This window comes from Aquarana catesbeiana, linkage group LG04 (genome assembly GCF_042186555.1).
Source record: "Aquarana catesbeiana isolate 2022-GZ linkage group LG04, ASM4218655v1, whole genome shotgun sequence".
In the NCBI taxonomy this organism is placed as follows: Eukaryota; Metazoa; Chordata; class Amphibia; order Anura; family Ranidae; genus Aquarana; species Aquarana catesbeiana.
In genome coordinates, this window is record NC_133327.1 from 494,020,340 (window position 1) to 494,044,925 (window position 24,586).

The 24,586-nt window shown below is 44.4% G+C and overlaps 1 protein-coding gene across 3 annotated transcripts in view; it reads left to right on the plus strand.

Annotated features, from left to right (window-relative positions):
- Positions 1 to 5,321: 5,321 nt before the first annotated feature.
- LOC141140472 (interferon-induced, double-stranded RNA-activated protein kinase-like) overlaps positions 5,322 to 24,586 on the plus strand; it is a 391,078-nt gene continuing 371,813 nt past the window's right edge. For all 3 annotated transcript variants that reach the window (XM_073627695.1, XM_073627696.1, XM_073627698.1), the window contains exon 1: positions 5,322 to 5,473. In XM_073627695.1, the coding sequence (XP_073483796.1) occupies positions 5,372 to 5,473 (102 nt within the window). In that variant the 5' untranslated portion in view covers positions 5,322 to 5,371. The remainder of the gene's footprint in view (positions 5,474 to 24,586) is intronic.

Sequence of the window (24,586 nt, forward strand, 5' to 3'; positions counted from 1 at the left end):
GTTGTATATATACACCTGGTTATGTGTTGAGTTACACCAGGTGCATACCAGTCCAGTCAGAGACTAGTAATTTTAGAGTTGGTTGCTATTTTTATATATTTTGTGTATAAGGATTTGTCTATGACCACCAGTCACTTTTCATATATTTGTTTGTTTGACTGTTATATCTAGCGGATTACCTTTATGATAGGTATATAGCTATATTCTTTGCTAGAAGCCATACCATCACGTTATTTTGTATTACAGAGCCACACTTAGGCAGTGATGTTTTATTGTAATACGCTTATATTTTAGAGACACCCACCATCACTGTGGTATCACATACAGAGTCATTTTTCATTTTATTTAAAGGATTAGCGCAGCACCACATTCTTACCCACTTTTACTGTAGCCAGGGGCAGGCTGTACCCTACCCGGTGTAGGCTGCTTTTCCTTATTTTACATATATTTTGTTTTTTTTCCTTTCTTCCCCCGTTTCACGATAGCGCAGGAATACTCTCTATCCTTTTTGATTACTGGAACCATGTTCTGGGGTCTGATAAGACCAAGATAAATGTATTTGGTTCAGATGGTGTTAAGCTTGTTTGGCGGCAACCAGGTGAGGAGTACAAAGACAAGTGCGTCTTGCCTACAGGCAAGCATGGCGGTGGGAGTGTCATAGTCTGGGGCTGCATGAGTGCTGTCGGCACTGGGGAGCTACAGTTCATTGAAGGAACCATAAATACCAACATGTACTGTGACATACTGAAGCGGAGCATTATACCCTCCCTTTGGAGACTGGGCCGCAGGGCAGTATTCCAAAATGATAACGACCCCAACACACCTCCAAGATAACCACTGCCTTACTAAAGAAGCCGAGGGTAAACGTGACTAATTTTGACACTTTTTTAATGTACAATGTACCCATTACCAATTCACATGGGGGGAGGCCGGGATCTGGGGGTCCCCTTGTTATAGGGGGCTTCCAGATTCCGATAAGCCCCCCACCCGCAGCCCCCCACAACCACCGGGTAAGGGTTGTGGGGATGAGGCCCTTGTCCCCACCAACATGGGGAGAAGGTGCTTTGGGGGCTACTCCAAAGCACCCTCCCCATGTTGAGGACATGTGGCCTGGTACGGTTCAGGGGGGGCGCTCTCTCGTCCCCCCTCTTTTCCTGAAGCCTGCCAGGTTGCGTGCTCAGATAAGGGTCTGGTATGGATTTTGAGGGGGACCCCTACGCCAGTTTTTTAAAAAAATTTGGCGCAGGATTCCCCTTAAAATCCATACCTTCAGGTTTGGTATGAATTTTGGGGGGGACCACTACGCCATTTGTTTTTCTTAATTTGGCGCAGGGTTCCCCTTAATACCCATACCAGACCCAAAGGGCCTGGTAATGGACTGGGGGGGGAGGGACCCATGCCGTTTTTTTCAATGAGTTTTATCTATATTGCCGACACCCGACAATTCATTACCGCCGCGATCAGTTTTAAATGACTTTTTTCCTTTAGAAATGTAATTTTGCTGTGGTACTGTTCTAAACACGGGAAAACTGCACCACTTTACAGGCATACCATAGACACGCCCCCAGGCACGATATTTAAAGGAATATTTTATTTTTATTGTTTCACTTTAAGCATTATTAAAATCACTACTCCCGAAAAAACAGCAGTTTTTAAAACTTTTTTTTTGCATTGATACATGTCCCCTGGGGAAGGACCCAGGTCTCCAAACAATTTTTTTTGCAATAAATTGCATAATAAGCCTTTAGAATGAGCACTTTTGGTTTTTCATGTTAATGTCCCATAGACTTTAACAGTGTTCCGCGGCTTTCGAATTTGCCGCGAACACCGTATAATGTTCGCTGTTCGGCGAACACCCAATGTTCGGGTCGAATTTACATTCAACTTGAACATCGGGCTCATCCTACTTTAAACAATGAGATCCCTCTGATGCTTTGGAACCTCTCTGCGGACATGGCTTTTGGCTTTTGCTGTAGGATGCGACTAAATGTCAGGAAAGACCTACTAGAACAGCTGAACTTTATTTGGGGTTAATCAGAGGCACTTTAAATGATGGCAGGTGTGTACTGACTCCTATTTAACATGAGTTTGAATGTGATTGCTTAATTCTGGACACAGCTACATCCCCAGTTATAAGAGGGTGTGTACACTTATGCAACCACATTATTTTAGTTTTTTATTTTTACTTCGCCCCCCCTTCCCCTTAAAGATTTAAGTTTTGTTTTTTCAACTTTTTTTTTTGGTACATCACAGAAACCTGACATTTTAACAGGGGCGTGTAGACTTTTTTTTATCCACTGTAGGTCTTAAAGGTGGAAAAAGTTCTGAAATGATTTATCTTTGTCTCATCTTTTTACATCACAGAAACCTGTCATTTTAACAGGGGTGTGTAGACTTTTTATATCGACTGTGTGTGTGTGTCTCCCGCCTCCAACTGGCACCTCTCAGGGATCTCCTGTGTGATCAGAGAGCATGGGATCCGATCCAGCGGCAGCGGCAGGTTACCACAGAGCTGGCCATGGACCGGCCATCTGTATGACCCTTGGAGGCCGAAGTGATGTCATGACGTTACTTCTGGCTCTGGCACATTTTTTTTTTTTCCTGGAAAGCAGGGATCCATATTTTGTATCTCATGCTTTCCAGGGTAGAGGAGATATCTGGGGTCTTATAGACTACAGATGTCTCCATAAAGAGGAACTATCAGGCCTTATTTATATCACAAGGGATATTTACGTTTATAAAAGTAAAAAAAAAACAGTGTAAAAATAAAATAAATAATAACAGAGTTTTTCTTTTAACCGCTTGCCGACCAGCCGCCACAGTTTTACTGTGGCAGAGTGGCACGGCTGGGCGAAACGACGTTACCTTATGTCGCTTCACCTTTTGGTCACTAGGGGCGTGCCCGAAGCGTGTGCATGGACCTGATGCGAGTGTCTGGCGGGCGTGATGACCGCCGGGCTCCCGCGATCGCTCGTGACTCGTAAACACACAGATCCCGGTTCTCTCAGGGGAGTAGAGAGAGCTTGTGTGTTCATACTATGTATGAACACCGATCTCTCTCTTCTCCTAGACAGTCCCACCCCCCCTTCAGTTGGAACACACCTAGGGAACACAGTTAACCCCTTGATCCCCCCAGTGTTAACCCCTTCCCTGCCAGTGACATTTATACAGTAATCAGTGCATTTTCTTAGCACTGATAGCTGTATAATTGTCAATGGTCCCAAAAATGTGTCAAAAGTTTCTGATGTGTCCGCTGCAATATTGCAGTCCCGATAAAAATCTCAGATCACCGCCATTACTAGTAACAAAAAAATAAAATAATAAAAATGCCATAAATCTATCCCCTAATTTGTAGACGCTATAACTTTTGCGCAAACCAATCAATATACGCTTATTGCGATTTTTTTTTTAACAAAAATATTTAGAAGAATACATATCGGCCTAAACTGAGGAAAATATTTTTTTTTTTTATAAAAAAATGTGGAATATTTATTATAGCAAAAAGTACAAAATATTATGTTTTTTTCAAAATTGTTGCTTTTTTTTGTTTATAGCGCAAAAAATAAAAACCGTAGAGACAATCAAATACCACCAAAAGAAAGCTCTATTTGTGGGAAAAAAAGTATCGCAAAAAATGGCCTGGTCATTGAGCAGCCAAATCTTCTGGGGCTGAATTGGTTAAAGTGCCCCCGTCACATTGAACTCGCACGCAGAAGGGGATGCATACGTAGGTCGCTCTCATAGACGATGTTTGTACCACACATGTGAGGTATCACCACAAACTATATAGCGATAGCAATAATTCTAGTGCTAGATCTACTCTGTGACTCTAAAATGGTAACCTGTAAACATTTTCAAAGCATTGCCTATTGAGATTTTTAAGTACCGTAGTTTGGCACCATTCCACGAGTGTGCGCAATTTTAAAGCATGACATGCTAGGTATTTATGTAACCAAAGTGTCCCAGAGGCCGCAAATCAAGACGGACCTGCTGTGTGGTAGTGAGTGGCAGTCTCAGCCTGGACCCTTGTGTCAAGTCACGCCCCCAACGTGTTTTGCTTTGCCCCCTGGCGCTTAATCATGAGTATAGACAAGCTCCCTTCCCAGCCGACACAACGGTGGGCACAGGATCAGTGTTCCTGTACAGCCTGAACAGCTCATTTTCGCATTCTTTGGTTTGCATGTTAGTTATTTATTTACTCGGCATAACATCATCTTTTACATTTTACCAAAACTTGGATTACATATATTTTTTTTTCATTAAAATTCATTAAGCGCTTGCCGACCAGCCGCCGTCATTTTACGGTGGCAGATCAGCACGATCCCGCGAGCCGTCATAGCTATACGTCGGCTCGCGAGATCAGGATAGCAGGCACACGCACTGCACTGCGGGGTGCTGATGCTCATGGCCGACGGTCACGATGACCGCTGGCCAAGAGCGATCGCGGGCACGAGAGGCAGAATAGGGACGAGTGTGTGTAAACACACAAATCTCTGTTCTGAGAGACGTGACTTCCTATTAGCTAGGAACCCACGATCCGTTACTTCCTCTAGGTCAGTCCCCTACAATTAGAAACACAAACAGGGAACACAGTTAACCCCTTGATCGCCCCCTAGTGTTAACCCCTTCCCTGCCAGTGACATTTTTACAGTAATCACTGTATTTTTTTAGCACTGATCGCTGTATAAATGCCAATGGTCCCAAAAATGTGTCAAAAGCGTCCGATGTGTCCGCCATAATGTCGCAGTCCCAATAAAAAAACACAGATCTCCGCCATTACTAGTAAAAAAAGAAATTAATAAAAAAAATCCATAAAACTATCCCCTATTTTGTAGACGCTGTAACTTTTGCGCAAACCAATCAATATACGCTTATTGTGATTTTTTTTTACCAAAAATATGTAGAAGAATATATATCGGCCTAAACTGAGGAAAAATGTATTTTTGGGGGATATTTATTAAAGCAAAAAGTAAAAAATATTGCTTTTTTTTTTTTCAAAATTGTCGCTCTTTTTTTTGTTAACAGCGCAAAAAATAAAAACCGCAGAGGCGATCAAATACCACCAAAAGAAAGCTCTATTTGTGGGGAAAAAAAGGAAGTCAATTTTGTTTGGGTACAACGTTGCACGAAATATATATATATATATATATATATATAATGTTTGGGGGTTCTTTGTAATTGTCTAGCAAAAAAAATAAAACGTTTTCACCGCTCTTCAGCCTTCCTGGATAGATTTTTGGAAAGTTTCAGTTTCCACACATGATCAGGGAAAACGAAACTGAAAGAGAACTGCGCACACGTCAGACGGCAACGCCTCACCTTCCCGCCCATTTTTCCATGCCTTTCCAATCAGCTCTGGCGGAATCCCCGGATGAACAGGCGTGGCTTGATGTCTCTGTATCAGGGAGTCTATCCGCTGCTTGCAGTCTATCAGCGAGGCATCGTACTTTACGGGAAGTGTCTGCAGTGCAGTGTAAGTGAACTTGTGCAGTTCGTTGTTTTACTTCCCCCGGATCATTTTGTAATGTGGGTTAGGTGTTATTAGGTGCGTTCCCATATAAATTGTGCCGTATGTTTGCCTGCTATCATACATCCAAGTTCTGGGAATGTCTTGTGACAGCCCTCCAAAGCATTGAATGTGGTTAGCATTGCTTTCCACAAACTCTCTAGCTCAGAGCTCTAGGTTCATAGAGGATTCACATAGACTTTGTGACTGCAGGAGTAATTAGGCTTTATATGTGATCCTGTGTGTATGTACCAACCCATTTTCGTTTACTACCCTGTATGGTGAGAATGCCAAGGTGGGGGACAGGGGTTTTGTCAGTTTTCTTAGACTTTTAGGGCCTTTGCACACCATTTTCTTCCATCAATGTGCGTTAGTGTGCCATTCATTGTGAACGGTTCACCTGCTGACTTGTATCTTACAGCACAGCACAGAACAACATGCAACAGTGCATATAACGTGTGTTGCGATGTGCTGTCAAAATGAGTGCATGCGCTGTTTTTTGGCAATGCACGTTAGCATGTTGTGCTGTTTCTGTAAGGCATGTCAATTGGAGGAATCGCCAGAGTACCACTTAGAATGAACGGCATGCACTTAACATGCATCACCATGGGGGATATTTACTAAAGGCAAATCCACTTTGCACTACAAGTGCACTGCAAGTGCAGTAGCTGTGGATCTGAGGGGAAGTAATAAAATGAGTGGAAGCTCTGCTGATTTTATCAAACCAATGATGTGTAAGAAAGAATGCTGTTTTTTTTTTTATTTTCCTTGCATGTCTCCCTCAGATCTGCACTTGTAGTGCAAAGTGGTTTGCCTTTAGTAAATAACCCCCATGTGTTTTGGTAACATGCAGCTTACTGCAAAGGAAGGGTGTAAACAAGCCCTTACACTGGTCAGATTAAAGGGGTTGTAAAGGTAATTTTATTTTTTTTTAAAAATAACTAACATGTCATACTTACCTTCACTGTGCAGCTCGTTCTGCACAGAGTGGCCCCAAACCTGCTCTTCTGGGGTCCCTCGGCTGTTTCAGCTCCTCCCTGCAAGAAATAACCACCTTAATGCGAGCTCCCTCGCATGGTGGTTAGTTGTTGCGGGCGCGCTCCCGTGATACAGCCGGCGGCTATAGCCGCTCGCTGTATCACTCGGCCCCGCCCCCCGGCGCGCCACGTCATCGGATGTGATTGACAGCAGCGCGAGCCAATGGCTGCGCTGCTTTCAATCCATCCACTGCAGCCAATCAGCGACCAGGCTGAGCTGCAATAGAGATGACGAGAACGAGCAGCGGAGATTCGAGGTGTCAGGTAAGTAAAACGGGGGGGCTGGGGGTGGCGGTATTGTCAAAAGTTTTTTCACCTTAATGCATATAATGCATTAAGGTAAAAAATTTTTTACCTTTACAACCCCTTTAAACAATGTATACATATACTGCACTAGCATACAAAAACAATTGATGCTTTCACACCTTTTAGGACAGTAGTGGTCAATTGTAAGCATACAACAGTAGATGGTCAGAGACTGCTAGTTAGGGTTTACCTGGAATTCCACTTGAACCACTCAACCTCTGGTTACCCCCTTCATGACCAGGGCATTTTTTGCTTTTTAGCACTGTGCTACTTTAAAGTGCACTTTCACCCAAAAATGGAACTTCCGCTTTTTGGAATCCCCCCCCCCTCCGGTGTCACATTTGGCACCTTTCAGGGGGGAGGAGGGAGCAGATACCTGTCTAATACAGGTATTTGCTCCCACTTCCTGGTATAGATCACCGCAGCGTTCGCGGTGACCTATGCCACTTCCAGTGCCTACTCTGTCCTCCCCGCTGTCTTCTGGGAGACAGAAGACAGCAGGGACCAATGAGGACGCGCAGCGTGACTCGCGCATGCGCAGTAGGGAACCAGGAAGTGATTTCCTTACTGATTATGGCGGCAGCAGCCGAGAGCCGACAGATCGGCTTCGGCTGCCGCCATCGCGTGCTCCCTGGACAAGTAAGTGTCCATATATTAAAAGTCAGCAGCTTCAGTATTTGTAGCTGCTGACTTTTAATATTTAAAAAAAAAAAAAACAACAAAACAAACATGTTATACTTAACTCCCCTATCCAGTTGGTTTTGCACTGAGCAGCCCCGATCCTCCTCTTCTTTGGTTCCTTTTCTCTGCTCCTGGCCCCTCCCTCCTGACGAGTGCCCCCATAGACCAGCAGCTTGCTATGGGGGTACCCGAGCTGAGCTGCAGCCCTGTGTGTCCATTCATACATGCAGCTGCCATTCAGCCCCGCCCCCTGATTGGCTAACTGACTTTGACAGATGCGGGAGCCAATGACACCGCAACTGTGCCCCAGCCAATCAGGCGGTGAGTCTCGGACAGCCGAGGGAATTGTGGACATCGCTGGATAGAGAAGGGGCTCAGGGTAAGTATTAAGGGTTCTGGGGGGCCTGCTCCACACAGAATTGTTTAATACATAGAATGCAGTAAGATAAAAAAAACCTTTTGCTGTTACAACTCCTTTAAGTGGCACTTGCACGCCCATGCAACACTGTGTCCGGATGACATTTATATGTAATTTTTTTAATGAAAATAGAGCTTTCTTTTGGCAGTATTTAATCAAGACTTGAATCTTCATAAATTTAGGCCAAAATGTATTCTGCTACATTTCTTTGGAAAAAAATAACCAAAATCGGTGTATATTTTTCTTATCGTACATCACGGGACACAGAGCCATAGTAGTTACTATGTGGGTTATAGGCCACCTTCAGGTGATGGACGCTGGCACACCCTATGACAGGATGTCCACACCCTATATAACCCCTCCTACTACTGGGAGTACCTCAGTTTTTTCGCCAGTGTCTAAGGTGTTGGTAATGGGTAAAGATGTGCTGTGCTGAGCTCCACTGAAGCAATCCTTGCTGGGGCTAGCTATGGAGCTGGATCTATTCAAAGTGTCTTTTAGGCCAAATTGAATGGTACCTGGGCCTCGTGTCCGAAGAGAACAAGGTTTTGCCTGTAAACGCTTCTCTTTTTAGAGAGCTGGATCCCGGGATCCAGTACTTTTGTTATTAAGGCCATAAAGTTTTACTGGCGGGATGCTTTTACAGGTCCAGGATTGTGGGTTTCCCCGGCTCCTGAAGGTTTGTTAACAGATCCCACTGTGAAGGGTGAAGATTAGGTCTGTTGGTTTTTACCACAGAAAACCCTGCGGCGGGAAAAGTGGAGTTTTCTAAGAAATTTTTGAATCTTCTCATGAAATGTCTCCTTTAATTAGTAAATGTTGTCATGCCTAGGTGTCACCACTGGGGGGCTGTATGGAGCACATACCTTCTCATCCTTCCTCAAGAGATCACGCTGTGTCCGGAGCAGCAGACTTCTTTTTTTTTTTTCTCCAGCTAGCAGCAGACCTCCAGTAAGTCTGGGGGGGTTTTCCTCTTCAGAGGGGGGCGGGGCTTAGTGCGGCGTTGTCGTCCTCCAACGTCCAGCGCGGGAATGTGTTTTTTAAAAGCACCATTATTGCTGCTGCAAGCTGATGGAGGGACACAAGAGGAAAGAGGGGCACAAAAGTGGTTTGGTGACACAGGCATTCCTTTTGACACATTTACTATTGCATCGGGCTGAGCATTAATAGCAGCGGCAGGGCTGGACTATTGCTTAAGCAGTGGATGCGTTCCTTCTGGTAGTACCTCTGCTTTGTGCATCGGGCTATGGTCCCGAAGGGGGGGGGGGTGAAAACACCTCAAAAAAGGGCTATAGAAAGACTTCTACAGCCACTAGGAAGCCTAGAACCATCTCAAAAAAAGATGGCATCCTCCCCTGAGAGTGGCATGGCTGGTTAGAGTGAGCCATCAGGGATGTGTGTTGCAGCGGCTCTTAACACTGCAGCCCCTGTATATATTACTGAAGAGGATTTTTCCTCAATCATTTTAAGCTTGGAACAAACGATTGATGCGTTAATCGCATCCCAGAGTGGGATTAAGCGTAACAGGTCCCCTTCCATTACCCAGAAGAGAAATATTACAGCGCACACATGCAAAAAGATTCACCTCCAGCAAGGCTAATTAAAAACACCTAGACATTCTCAAAAAGACATTTTCAAAAATATGGGGATTTGGTCACGCCAATATTGCTATATGGTGCTAAGCCCACTTACTGCGACAAAGTACCCCATGATTAGTGGGTCCTACACTTTCCATAGAGTTGTGAGATCCTGCTTCTCTGAACCATGAGAGCTACACTCTTCTAAATGGGAGAATTTAAAGGTCTCCACCTTTGACACAAGTGGACACTAATGAGAGGTACTTAATGAGGGACTAGGGTGCTCCTATCCCAAAAGGATTTGGTCAGAATCCATACAACACGCTAACAAGATATTTGGGGGGCACACCTTCACATTAAAGCTGGTGCAGCCATAAGACCATACAATAGAAGAGAAATATTACAGCGCACACATGCAAAAAGATTCACCTCCAGCAAGGCTAATTAAAAACACCTAGACATTGTATGGTCTTATGGCTGCACCAGCTTTAATGTGAAGGTGTGCCCCCCAAATATCTTGTTTCTTCCATTACCCAGGACCCTCAAACTTGTCTGGTAGACAATGCTCAAATGCTGAAGGATCCAATGGATAAGAAGTTTGAACTCCTATTTAAAAACAAATATTTCTCTGGCAGGTTCAGCGGTTCAGCCTGCGCTGGCAGCAATTGGGGTATGTCAGTCCTTAAAAGACCAGTTTAAACAGGTGCTCAAGATTATTCCTGATCAGCAGGCCCAAGATTTGGCCGAGATATCAGAGGCGTTATGTTTTACAGTAGACGCTATGAGAGATTCTATTCTCCAGGCCTCGTGGCTTATACTCGGGCTGGTGCATGTGCGTAGAATTCTATGGTTGAAAAATTGGACAGCCGAAGCACCATGCAAAAAGCTCTTGGCTAGTTTTCCATTTCACTGTGAACGGTTTTTTGGGGACGATCTGGATAAATACATCCAAAGAATTTCTTATGGAAAAAGTTCCTTTTTACCAGTTAACCACTTAAGGACCGCCTCACGCCGATGTATGTCGGCAAGGCGGCACGGGCAGGCAGAATCACGTACATGTACGTGATCTGCCTCCCGCGGGTGGGGGGTCCGATCGGACCCCCCCCGGTGCCCGAGGCAGTCCGCTAATGTCCAGCGGCGATCGGAGGTGAGGGGGAGACCATCCGTTCGTGGCCCCCCCTCGCGATCGCCGCTGGCCAGTCAGATCATTCCTCTACTGCTGTATGCTAAACAGCAGCAAAGGAAATTATGTCACCTCTCCTCGGCTCGGCATTTTCCTTTCCGGCGCCGAGGAGAGAAGACTTCAGTGTGAGTGCAACACACACACACACACACACACGAACATGCCAGGCACACAAAACACCCCCCATCCCCCCCCCCCCCCCCCCCCCCCCCGTCACAGTGACACCAAGCTTTTTTTTTTTTTTTTTCTGATTACTGCATGGTGTCAGTTTGTGACAGTTAGTGTGTTAGGGTTAGCCCCCTTTAGGTCTAGGGTACCCCCCTAACCCCCCCTAATAAACTTTTAACCCCTTGATCACCCCCTGTTGCCAGTGTCGCTAAGCGATCATTTTTCTGATCGCTGTATTAGTGTCGCTGGTGACGCTAGTTAGGGAGGTAAATATTTAGGTTCGCCGTCAGCGTTTTATAGCGACAGGGACCCCCATATACTACCTAATAAATGTTTTAACCACTTGATTGCCCCCTAGTTAACCCTTTCACCACTGATCACCGTATAACTGTTACGGGTGACGCTGGATAGTTCGTTTATTTTTTATAGTGTCGGGGCACCCGCCGTTTATTACCGATTAAAGGTTTAGCCCCCTGATCGCCCGGCGGTGATATGCGTCGTCCCAGGCAGCGTCAGATTAGCGCCAGTACCGCTAACACCCACGCACGTAGCATACGCCTCCCTTAGTGGTATAGTATCTGTACGGATCAATATCTGATCCGATCAGATCTATACTAGCGTCCCCAGCAGTTTAGGGTTCCCAAAAACGCAGTGTTAGCGGGAGCAGCCCAGATACCTGCTAGCACCTGCGTTTTGCCCCTCCGCCCGGCCCAGCCCACCCATGTGCAGTATCGATTGATCACTGTCACTTACAAAACACTAAACACATAACTGCAGCTTTCGCAGAGTCAGGCCTGATCCCTGCGATCGCTAACAGTTTTTTTTGGTAGCGTTTTGGTGAACTGGCAAGCACCAGCCCCAGGCAGCGTCAGGTTAGCGCCAGTACCGCTAACACCCACGCACGCACCGTACACCTCCCTTAGTGGTATAGTATCTGAACGGATCAAAATCTGATCCGATCAGATCTATACTAGCGTCCCCAGCAGTTTAGGGTTCCCAAAAACGCAGTGTTAGTGGGATCAGCCCAGATACCCTCTAGCACCTGTGTTTTGCCCCTCCGCCCAGCCCACCCAAGTGCAGTATCGATCGATCACTGACACTTACAAAACACTAAACGCATAACTGCAGCATTCGCAGAGTCAGGCCTGATCCCTGCGATCGCTAACCTTTTTTTGGTAACGTTTTGGTGAACTGGCAAGCACCAGCGGCCTAGTACACCCCGGTCATAGTCAAACCAGCACTGCAGTAACACTTGGTAACGTGGCGAGTCCCATAAGTTCAAGCTGGTGAGGTGGCAAGCACAAGTAGTGTCCCACTGCCACCAAGAAGAAGACAAACACAGGCCCGTCGTGCCCATAATGCCCTTCCTGCTGCAGTCGCCAATCCTAATTGGGAACCCACCACTTCTGCAGCACCCGTACTTCCCCCCCATTCACATCCCCAACCAAATGCAGTCGGCTGCATGAGAGGCATTTTCTTTATGTCCTCCCGAGTACCCCTACCCAAGGAACCCCCCCAAAAAAGATGTGTCTACAGCAAGCACGGATATAGGCGTGACACCCGCTATTATTGTTCCTCCTGTCCTGACAATCCTGGTCTTTGCATTGGTGAATGTTTTGAATGCTACTATACACTAGTTGAGTATTAGCGTAGCGTACAGCATTGCACAGACTAGGCGCACTTTCACAGGGTCTCCCAAGATGCCATCGCATTTTGAGAGACCCGAACCTGGAACCGGTTACAGTTATAAAAGTTAGTTACAAAAAAAAGTGTAAAAAAAAAAAAAAAAATATATATATATATATATATATATATATATATATATATATATATATATATATATATATATATATATATATATATATATATATATATATATATATATATATATATATATATATATATATATATTATATATATATATATATATAAAAAATAGTTGTCATTTTATTGTTCTCTCTCTCTCTCTCTCTCTCTCTCTCTCTATTCTCTCTGTATTGTTCTGCTCTTTTTTACTGTATTCTATTCTGCAATGTTTTATTATTATTATTATTATTATTATTATTATTATTATTATTATTTATTATGTTTTATCATGTAATGCCCCCCCCCCCCTTCCGTCTTCCGTGTTTTTGTCTGGCTCTCCTGTCTCAACAGGGAACCTGAGAATGCAGCCGGTGATTTAGCCAGCTGACCATAGAGCTGATGAGAGACCAGAGTGGCTCCAAACATCTCTATGGCCTAAGAAACCGGAAGCTACGAGCATTTCATGACTTAGATTTCACCGGATGTGAACCACGCCATTGGGAAATTGGAAAAGCATTTTATCACACCGATCTTGGTGTGGTCAGATGCTTTCAGGCCAGAGGAGAGATCTAGGGTCTAATAGACCCCAATTTTTTCAAAAAAGAGTACCTGTCACTACCTATTGCTACCATAGGGGATATTTACATTCCCAGAGATAACAATAAAAATGATTAAAAAAAAAAATGAAAGGAACAGTTTAAAAATAAGATAAAAAAGCCAAAAAATAATAAAGAAAAAAAAAAAAAAAAAAAAAAAAAAGCACCCCTGTCCCCCTCTGCTCTCGTGCAAAGGTGAACGCAAGCGTCGGTCTGGCGTCAAATGTAAACAGCAATTGCACCATGCATGTGAGGTGTCACCGCGAACGTCAGATCGAGGGCAGTAATTTTAGCAGTAGACCTCTGTAAATATAAAGTGGTAACCTGTAAAGGCTTTTAAAAATGTATTTAGTTTGTCGCCACTGCACGTTTGTGCGCAATTTTAAAGCATGTCATGTTTGGTATCCATGTACTCGGCCTAAGATCATCTTTTTTATTGCATCAAACATTTGGGCAATATAGTGTGTTTTAGTGCATTAAAATTTAAAAAAGTGTGTTTTTTCCCCAAAAAATGCGTTGGAAAAATCTCTGCGCAAATACTGTATGAAAAAAAAATGAAACACTCGCCATTTTAATCTGTAGGGCATTTGCTTTAAAAAATATATAATGTTTGGGGGTTCAAAGTAATTTTCTTGCAAAAAAAAATAATTTTTTCATGTAAACAAAAAGTGTCAGAAAGGGCTTTGTCTTCAAGTGGTTAGAAGAGTGGGTGATGTGTGACATAAGCTTCTAAATGTTGTGCATAAAATGCCAGGACAGTTCAAACCCCCCCCCCCCCCCCCCAAATGACCCAATTTTGGAAAGTAGACACCCCAAGCTATTTGCTGAGAGTCATGTCGAGTCCATGGAATATTTTATATTGTGACACAAGTTGCGGGAAAGAGACACATTTTTTTTTTTTTTTTTTTTTGCACAAAGTTGTCACTAAATGATTTATTGCTCAAACGTGCCATGGGAATATGTGAAATTACACCCCGAAATACATTCTGTTGCTTCTCCTGAGTACGGGGATACCACATGTATGAGACTTTTTGGGAGCCTAGCCGCGTACGGGACCCCGAAAACCAAGCACCGCCTTCAGGCTTTCTAAGGGGTTACATTTTTGATTTCACTCTTCACTGCCTATCACAGTTTCGGAGGCCATGGAATGCCCAGGTGGCACAAACCCCCCCCTAAAATGGCAGGGCAGTACAAAACCCCCCCAAATGACCCCATTTTGGAAAGTAGACACCCCAAGCTATTTGCTGAGAGGTATAGTGAGTATTTTGCAGACCTCACTTTTTGTCACAAAGTTTTGAAAATTGAAAAAAGAAAAAAAAAAAGTTTTTTTCTTGTCTTTCTTTATTTTCAAAAACAAATGAGAGCTGCAAAATACTCACATGCCTCTCAGCAAATAGCTTGGGGTGTCTACTTTACAAAATGGGGTCATTTGGGGGGGGTTTGTGCCACCTGGGCATTCCATGGCCTCCGAAACTATGATAGGCAGTGAAGAGTGAAATCAAAAATTTACACCCTTAGAAATCCTGAAGGCAGTGATTGGTTTTCGGGGCCCCGTACGCAGCTAGGCTCCCAAAAAGTCCCACACATGTGGTATCCCCGTACTCAGGAGAAGCAGCTGAATGTATTTTGGGGTGCAATTCCACATAGGCCCATGGCCTGTGTAAGCAATATATCATTTAGTGACAACTTTTTGTAAATATTTTTTTTTTTTTTTTTTTTGTCATTATTCAATCACTTGGGACAAAAAAAAAATATTCAATGGGTTCAACATGCCTCTCAGCAATTTCCTTGGGGTGTCTACTTTCCAAAATGGGGTCATTTGGGGGGGGTTTGTACTGCCCTGCCATTTTAGCACCTCAAGAAATGAGATAGGCAGTCCTAAACTAAAAGCTGTGTAAATTCCAGAAAATGTACCCTAGTTTGTAGACGCTATAACTTTTGCGCAAGCCAATAAATATACGCTTATTGACCTTTTTTTTTACCAAAGACATGTGGCCGAATTCCTTTTTGGCCTAAATGTATGGCTAAAATTGAGTTTATTGGATTTTTTTTATAACAAACAGTAGAAAATATCTTTTTTTTTCAAAATTTTCGGTCTTTTTCCGTTTATAGCGCAAAAAATAAAAACGGCAGAGGTGATCAAATACCATCAAAAGCAAGCTCTATTTGTGGGAAGAAAAGGACGCAAATTTTGTTTGGGTACAACATTGCATGACTGCGCAATTAGCAGTTAAAGCGACGCAGTGCCAAATTGGAAAAAGTCCTCTGGTCCTTAGGCAGCATAATGGTTCGGGGCTGAAGTTGTTAAGAAGAAGTTTAAGCGTTTTTCTTTCTGCAATTCTCAAGGGTCTGGCAGGAACAGTGTCGAGACAAATAGATGGCTTCCTCAATATCTCTAGGATACAAACTAGAGGTCCCCTCTCCTCGTTTTCTCAGATCAAACGTTCCAAGAGATCCAGAAAAGAAGTCTCTCTTTCTGGCTTTGGACTATCTCTTGTCTCAAGGTGATATCGGTGGTCCCCATGGAAGAGCAAGGGTTAGGATTTTCTTCAAACCTTTTCATGGTACCAAAACCAAACGGGAATGTCAGACCCATTTTAGATCTCAAAGATCTAAACCGTTTTTTGAATATCCGCTCTTTTTGCATGGAGTCAATCCGATCAGTGGTCTCCATTCTACAAGGTGGGGAACTGCTAGCGTCAATCGACATCAAGGATGCTTACCTCCCATGTACCTGTTTTTCCCGCTCACCAGAAATCTCTATGCTTCGAGATAGAAAATCTTCATTTTCGGTTTGTAGCTCTGCCTTTCGGTCTAGCTACTGCACCTTGAGTGTTTACAAAGGTCTTGGCTCCCCCTTTAGCCAGATTAAGGGCTCAGGGTATAACGATTCTAGCTTACTTAAGCTGCGTACACACGAGCGGAATGTCCGACAGAAAAAGTCAGACGGAAGCTTTTCATCGTCTATTCCGATCGTTTGTATGCCTCATCAGACTTTTTTTTTCCTGAAAATTCTGACGGACCTAGAAATGAAACATGTTCTAAATATTTTCGATGGAACCAATTCCTATCGGGAAAACCGCGCGTCTGTTCCAACGGACCAAAAATGACGCATGCTCTGAAGCAAGTACAAGATGGAAGCTATGGACTACTGGCTATTGAACTTCCTTTTTCTAGTCCCGTTGTAAGTGCTGTGCGTCACCGCGTTTTTGACGGTCGGACTTTGGTTTGACCGCGTGTAGGCAAGACCGCTTGAATGGAATTCCGTCGGAGTTCCGTCGGAAAAACCTTTGGTGTTTATTCCGACGGCAAAACCGGTCTTGTGTACAGGGCATTAGATGATCTACTCTTGATAGATTAGTCGGTAGCCCACTTAAACCAAGGTTTTGTCACCAGTCTGCTACCTGAAATACCTAGGTTGGATTCTCAACCTAGAGAAATCCTCCTTAAAACCATCAAGGAGGTTGGAATACTTGGGTCTGATCATAGATACAACTTGGAAGAGGGTGTTTTTGCCCCAGGCAAAGATCAGTTCCTAAAGGGAACTGATTCAGATGGTCAAAGCAAGGAAGAATCCTCCTATTCGACTTTGCATGAGATCGTTGGGAAAGATGGTGGCTTCATTCAAGGCCGTTCCTTATGCTTAGTTTCATTCGAGACTGCTGCAAAACAGTATCCTGTCAACTTGGAACAAGAAGGTCCAAGCTCTAGACTTCCCAATGCGATTATCCCCAAAAGTGCATCAAAGCCTCAGTTGGTGGTTAATAACCAAGAATCTCCAAAAAGGAAAATCCTTTCTACCAGTTACCTGGAAAGTGGTAACAGATGCCAGCCTTCTGGGCTGGGGAGCAGTCCTAGAAGAAGCGTCTATCCAGGGAAGATGGTCCAAATCAGAAATTACCTTGTCCATTAATATTCTAGAGATTTGAGCAGTTCGTCTGGCCCTGAAAGCCTGGACGCACAGATTACGGAATTGTCCCATCCTGATCCAATCCGACAATGCTACAGCAGTGGCCTATATCAATCACCAAGGGGGCACGAGAAGTAATGCGGCCCAGAGAGAGGTGAATCATATCCTATCTTGGGCAGAAGACAATATTCCTTGCCCATCAGCAGTCTTCATTCCAGGAATAGAGAATTGGCAGGCGGAATACTTGAGTCGCCAACAGTTGTTTCAGTGAGAATGGTCTCTTCCCCCCCCGACATCTTTCTATCAATATGTCAAAGATGGGGAATTCCGGACGTGGATCTGTTTGCGTCCAGGTTCAACAAAAAGATCAACAACTTTGTGTCAAGGACAAAGGATCTGCTGGCATGCGGAACAGATGCCTTGGTTTTTCCGTGGGATCAGTTTTCACTGATCTATACGTTCCCTCCTGTTCTGTTTCTTCTGCGCCTTCTTTGCAGGATCAAGCAGGAAGGGAAGGAGGTGATTCTTGTGGCCCAGGAGATCTTCGTATGCAGAGATCGTAAAGATGGCGGTAGGGGACCCATAGACCCTACCACAACGACCAGACCTCTTGCAAGGTCCAATATTCCATCCTACCTTACAAATGCTAAATTTAACGGTTTGGCTATTGAGACCCACATTCTGAAAGACCGTGGGCTGACAGGTTCAGTAGTTTCTACTTTGGTTAATGCTAGGAAGCCGGCCTCCAGAGTCATATACTATAGAGTCTGGAAGGCATATGTCTCTTGGTGTGAATCCAGGGGTTGGCACCCCAGGAACTGTTATAGGTAGGATCCTTGAATTTCTACAGATAGGATTGGAAATGAAGCTGGCCTTGAGTACTATCAAAGGCCAGGTGTCTGCCTTATCTGTATTTTTTTCAACGACCACTTGCTTCGCACTTTCTGGTTCGTAGCTTTATTCAGGGGGTAACGCGGATTAATCCTCCAGTTAGGTCACCCCTGGACCCTTGGAACTTGAATTTAGTGATGTCGGCGTTACAGAAACAGCCTTTTGAGCCAATACAAGATATTCCCTTGGTCCTTTTGACAAGGAAATTTAGTTTTTTTTCTGGTTGCCATATCTTCAGCAAGAAGAGTATCAGAGTTGGCTGCTCTTTCTTGTAAAGAGCCATATTTGATTATTCATAAGGAATATGAATAATAATTTTTTTTTTTTTTTTTTAGAACCTCGTTCTGCGGAAGAAAGGTCGTTACGTTCTCTTGATGTGGATGAGAGCAGTCTACTTGAAGGCGACTGCTCAGATTCTTAAAACAAGTTTTGTTTGTGTTGCCAGAAGGTCCTAAGAGAGGACAGGCAACATCGAAATCTACTATCTCTAAAAGGATTCGTCAAGTGATTGTTCAAGCTTATGGTTTTTAAAGAGGAAAATTCCACCTTTTCATATTAATGCGCACTCCACCAGGGCTGTTAGTACTTCCTGGGCAGTGCATCATCAAGCCTCCATGGCTCAAATCTGCAAGGCTGCAACTTGGTCTTTTTCCCATACATTTACCAGATTCTATCATGTAGATGTTAAAGGTCATGAGGATATCGCCTTTGGACGCAGTGTACTGCAGGCAGCAGTATAAGTCCTCTAGTCTCTTAGTGCCCTACTTTTGTTGTGTCCTCCTCCCTTCAGTTGGCATTGCTATGGGACATCCCATATAGTAACTACTATGGCTCTGTGTCCCGTGATGTACGATAAGAAAATAGGATTTTTAAAACCGCTTACCTGTAAAATCCTTTTCTTTGAAGTACATTACGGGACACAGAGGTCCCTCCCTTCTTTTTGGTATACATGTGTATTGCTTTGCTACAAAACTGAGGTACTCCCAGTAGTGGGAGGGGTTACTTAGGGACTGGACTTCTTGACATAGGGTGTGCCAGTGTCCATCACCTGAAGGTGGCCTATAACCCACATAGTAACTACTATGGCTCTGTGTCTGATGATGTACTTCAATGAAAAGGATTTTACAGGTAAGCTGTTTTAAAAATCCTATTTTTAGTTTGGGTGAAATTTAGTGTACATACTATGGTGTGTGGTTAGAGCTGCACGATTCTGGATAAAATGAGAATCACAATATTTTTTTTTTTTTTGCTTCGAATAAAGATCACTATTCTTGTGGCGTAACATTATCTTTCACATTATACAAAAAAAATCGGGCTAACTTTACTGTTTTTCATTTTTTTAAATTCATCGAAGTGTATTTTTTCCCAAAAAAATTGCGTTTGAAAGACCGCTGCGCAGATACAGTGTGACATAAAATATTGCAATGACCTCCATTTTATTCTCCAGGGTCTCTGCTAATATGGTTCTAAGTAATTTTCTAGCAAAAAATACTGATTTTGACTTGTAAGCAACAAGTGTCAGAAAAAGGTTTAGGCCAAATGTAAACTGAGACTGTTAAACATACGTTTTTCAACTGCCCCTGAACTCATTCAGTGTTCTCTTATGTGACCATGTACAAAGTTTTGTTTACAGTTTTTAGGCAGTTGCGTTTTAACAGCCTTTCTTTGAAGGCAAACAAATGAGTTTGGACGGCAAAAGATTTCCACGTTTCAGATGCCAAACGCGGCTAAATGCCAGTGCCGTTTCTAAGCGGTTTTAACCACTTGCCGACCGCCTCACGACGATATACGCAGGCAGAATGGCATGGGCAGGCAAAGTAACGCATGGGTATGTTACTTGCTCCCCCCCCCCCCCCCCGGGGCCCGAGGCGGTCGGCATCGTTCCCTGAGGGATCCGTGCTGAGGGGGAGGCCATCCATTCATGGCCACCCCCTCGCGATCGTTCCCAGCCAATGACAATCTTCCTCTACCTCTGTAATGTAAACAGCGCCAGAGGAAGTGATGTCATCTCTCCTCGTGTCCAGTCTTTTTCGTTCCAGCGCCAAGGAGAGAAGACATCCAAGTAAGTGCACCAACACAACACGTACAGTAGAACACTCTAGGCACACTTTTCACCCCCAGTCACAGAGACACCAATAGCAGATTTTTTTTTTTCCTGATTATTGCATTGGTGTCAGTTTGTGACAGTTATAAGTGTTAGGGCAGTTAGTGTTAGCCCCCTTTAGGTCTAGGATACCCCCCTAACCCCCCTAATAAAGGTTAACCCCTTGATCACCCCCCGTCGCCAGTGTCACTAAGCAATTGTTTTTCTGATCGCTGTATTAGTGTCACTGGTGAAGCTAGTTAGGGAGGTAAGTATTTAGATTCGCCATCAGCGTTTTTATAGCGTCAGGGACCCCCATATACTACCTAATAAAGGTTTTAACCCCCTGATTGCCCCCTAGTTAACCCTTTCACCAGTGATCACTGTATAACTGTTATGGATGACGCTGGTTAGTTTATTTCTTCTAGTGTCAGGGCACCCGCCGTTTATTACCTAATAAAGGTTTAACCCCCTGATCGCCCGGAGGGGTGATATAAGTTAAGTTTTAGGGTCAGATAGTGTTGCCCCAGGCAGTGTCAGGTTAGTGCCAGTACCGCTAACACCCACGCACGCAGCATACACCTCCCTTAGTGGTATAGTATCTGAACGGATCGAGATCTGATCAGATCTATACTAGCGTCCCCAGCAGTTTAGGGTTCCCAAAAACGCAGCGTTAGCGGGATCAGCCCAGATACCTGCTAGCACCTGTGTTTTGCCCCTCGGCCCAGCCCATCCAAGTGCAGTATCGATCGATCACTGTCACTTACAAAACACTAAAAACAAGTAACTGCAGAGTTCGGAGTCAGGCCTGATCCCTGCGATCGCTAACAGTTTTTTTTGGTAGCGTTTTGATACAGTCGCCAACAGTCAGGAGCTTTTTTACCTGTGAATCTCACTAGTGTACCACTAAATTTAGAGCCCAAATGGCAAATCGAAGGTACACTAGTGAAGAGGCCTACACGTTTCTGAGCATGACAGATAGTGAAGAGGAAGTCACTCATCTGTCAGATTCAGGCTCAGAATACGATCCTGTAGAGGACAGCGGTTCCAAGACAGATAGCTCTGACGACAGAGTTGTGGTCCCTGCCAAGGTCAGGCGTACCAGACCCCGATCTTCTTCTGCTGTTGAGGTGCAAGAATCGCAGGTCCTTCGTATGGAAGAGCAGTACTAGCTCCGCTATTCCTTCTGGTGAACTGGCAAGCACCAGCGGCCTAGTACCCCCTTGTCGTAGTCAATCCAGCACTGCAGTGACACTTGGTGACATGGCGAGTCCCATAAGTGCAGTTCAAGCTGGTGAGGTGGCAAGCACAAGTAGTGTCCCACTGCCACCAAGACGAACACAGGCCCATCGTGCCCATAGTGCCCTTCCTGCTGCATTCGCCAATCCTAATTGGGAACCCACCACTTCTGCAGCACCCGTACTTCCCCCATTCACTGGCCAACCCGGCATTCAGGTGGAAACAGTTGATTTTACGTCACTTGATTTTTATTCGCTGTTTTTCACAGAAGATCTCTATAGATCTATTGTGGACCAAAGCAATTTGTACGCTGGTCAACTCATCGCCACTATTCCCCAGTCCTCCCTTGCCAGAGATTGGAAACCATTTACGGTTTCCGAATTTAAGATCTTTCTGGGCCTTTCCCTCAACATGGGCATAACTAAAAAGAGTGAGTTGCGGTCATATTGGTCCACTGCCCCAATTCACCATATGCCCTTGTTCTCTGCCTCCATGGCCAGGGCACGATACGAGCAGATTTTGCGGTTCATACACTTCAACAACAATGAACTCTGTCTTCCTCGTAGAGACCCTGGATGCGATCGGCTCTACAAAATTCAGCCCCTCGTAAACCACTTCAACCAACGTTTTGCAGACTTGTTTACGCCCCATCAAGTATTCTGCGTTGATGAGTCCCTGATTAAGTTTTCTGGCCGCTTGTCATTCAAACAGTACCTTTCCAGCAAGCGTGCCAGATATGGGGTCAAGATGTATAAGCTCTGTGACAGGACCACAGGCTATACATGTAATTTTATAGTTTACGAGGGCAAAGATAGTCACGTAGAGCCGACAAACTGCCCTGACTACATACGAACAGCTGGCAAGATTGTGTGGGACTTGGTGTCACCCTTATTCGGAAAGGGGTACCACTTGTACGTGGACAATTATTACATGAGCGTGCCACTTTTTAGTCACCTGTTTGATCATCAGATTGGAGCATGTGGCACCGTGTGACCTAATCGCCGGGGCTTTCCCCAGCGGCTTGTAGATTCCCGTCTTAGGCTGGGGGAGAGAGCCTGCTTGAAGTGTAATAACTTGCTCACTGTGAAGTGGAGGGATAATAAGAATGTTATCATTCTTACCTCTCTTCATGCAGACACGACGGTCCAAATTCCTACGGCGATTGGTGTTGTGGAGAAACCCCTCTGTGTCCACGAATATAACCTTTAACATGGGAGGGGTGGACCTCAACGACCAGTTCTTGGCGCAGTACCTAGTTGCCCGTAAGGCCAGACGCTGGTACAAGAAAGTGTCTGTTTATTTCAATTGGCTTTGCTGAACGCTCATGTGCTATACAGAGCTTCAGGACGGACTGGATCCTTCCTTAAATTCCAGGAAGAGATCGTCAGAGCCCTTCTGTATCCAGACGGTGCTCCACTTCACCTTCCCAATCCAAATGCAGTAAGCCAGCTGCATGAGATGCATTTTCCTTATCTCCTCCCGAGTACCCCTACCCAACGAGCCCCCCCGGAGAAGATGTCGTGTCTGCAGCAAGCGCGGCTATAGGCATGGCACCCAGATTAAAAAAACCCAAACTAGCAAAATCCAGTGACACATATGTATAGTCATAAACCGTAATAAAAAATCAGCATGAAGATATAAAATATATATAAAAAAATATTTGTGATGCTCCAAAATGACTAGCGAAAAACACATTTTTGGGGTTTTATACATTTTCGCACATAATGTGTGTGTATGTGTGTGTGTGTATATGTGTATATATATATATATATATAATCTTTTGGACATTAAGGTTTTTTTGATGGTACATGGATCTCATGAGGTTTATCTCTCAAGGTTATTCTTATGCACACATATGTATGTGAGGTTTATTGGGATTCACTTAATATTTATTTTTTATCTGTGTATTGCACATTTTTTAAAATTTTTGCACATTGGTATGGATGCATGGAGCCTGCATTATTGGGGTAACTAGCCCTTCCGTACACGCATTCACCACTGACATGCATATTGCCACTATATTCATCCTTATAAGTTAGCCAGTAGGTAGCGCCACCAACCCCACACCTGCACATCATTACTTTCTTCAGTCCCATTCCAGGGACTGATTAGGGGAGGCTGCAACCTGATATAATATTGTTGCTATCCTGAGCGCGGAGTTTCTCTCTATATATAAAAAAGTAAAAAATATTGGATTTTTTTTTTTTCAAAATTGTCGCTTTTAAAAAAAAAAAAAAAAAAAATTTTTATAGCGCAAAAAGAAAAATCGCAGAGGTGATCAAATACCACCAACAGAAAGCTCTATTTGTGGGACATCAATTTTGTTTGGGTACAGCTTCGCTTGACTGCGCAATTGTCAGTTAAAACGACACAGTGCTGCATCGCAAAAAAGGGCCTGGTCGGGGAAGTGGGTAAATCCTTCCGGTCCTTAAGTGGTTAAGATCGTGAGGGGGGGGGCGGAGCCGGCAGCCAGAGCGGATGGTAGTGTGAGGAGAGAGCTCTGACACAACGGCTTCTATAGAGCGGCTCACAGCGACACTACACACTCTAAAATACATCCACAGAGAGGGGAGACACAGTGGAACACAGTGATCAAGATGTACAAAAGAAAAGCGAGAGAAGCACCGAAAAAACTGACCGATTTCTACCCCCTCACGGCCGGCCGAGATTTCCAAGATGGCGCCCGCTACGAGAATAGAAATACAGCATCCCCTGCACACTCCTGCAGCCATCCGTCGCCATCCTCGGGTGAGTCTAATCTCACACAGCATCCACCAACATCCTCACCCTCTGACAGCCCAGTTAAGCAGAAAAGGAGGATTGGGGTGGAGGAGGAGAATCAGGATGAGGCAGGGGCAGAGGAAGACATAATGGAGGATTCATCCTCGCACAGTCAGCAGTTAGACGATTTTCCCACATCAGGGCAGCCCATCCTGGATACCACAATGAAAGAAATGCTATTAACCCTCAGGGGGGCCCTCCAACAGGACATGTCAGCATTTATGCACACTACAAAAAAAGAGCTGTCAGCGTTTGGTAGCAGAGTCAAGTATGTGGAGAAAAAAATGGAAGAATTTACACTAGCTCATAACGAGCTGGTGGATGCGCACTTTGATGTAGAAGATGAGATAAAATCTATGCGTCTAAAAATGGCGGACATCGAAGACAGGGCACGCAGGAATAAC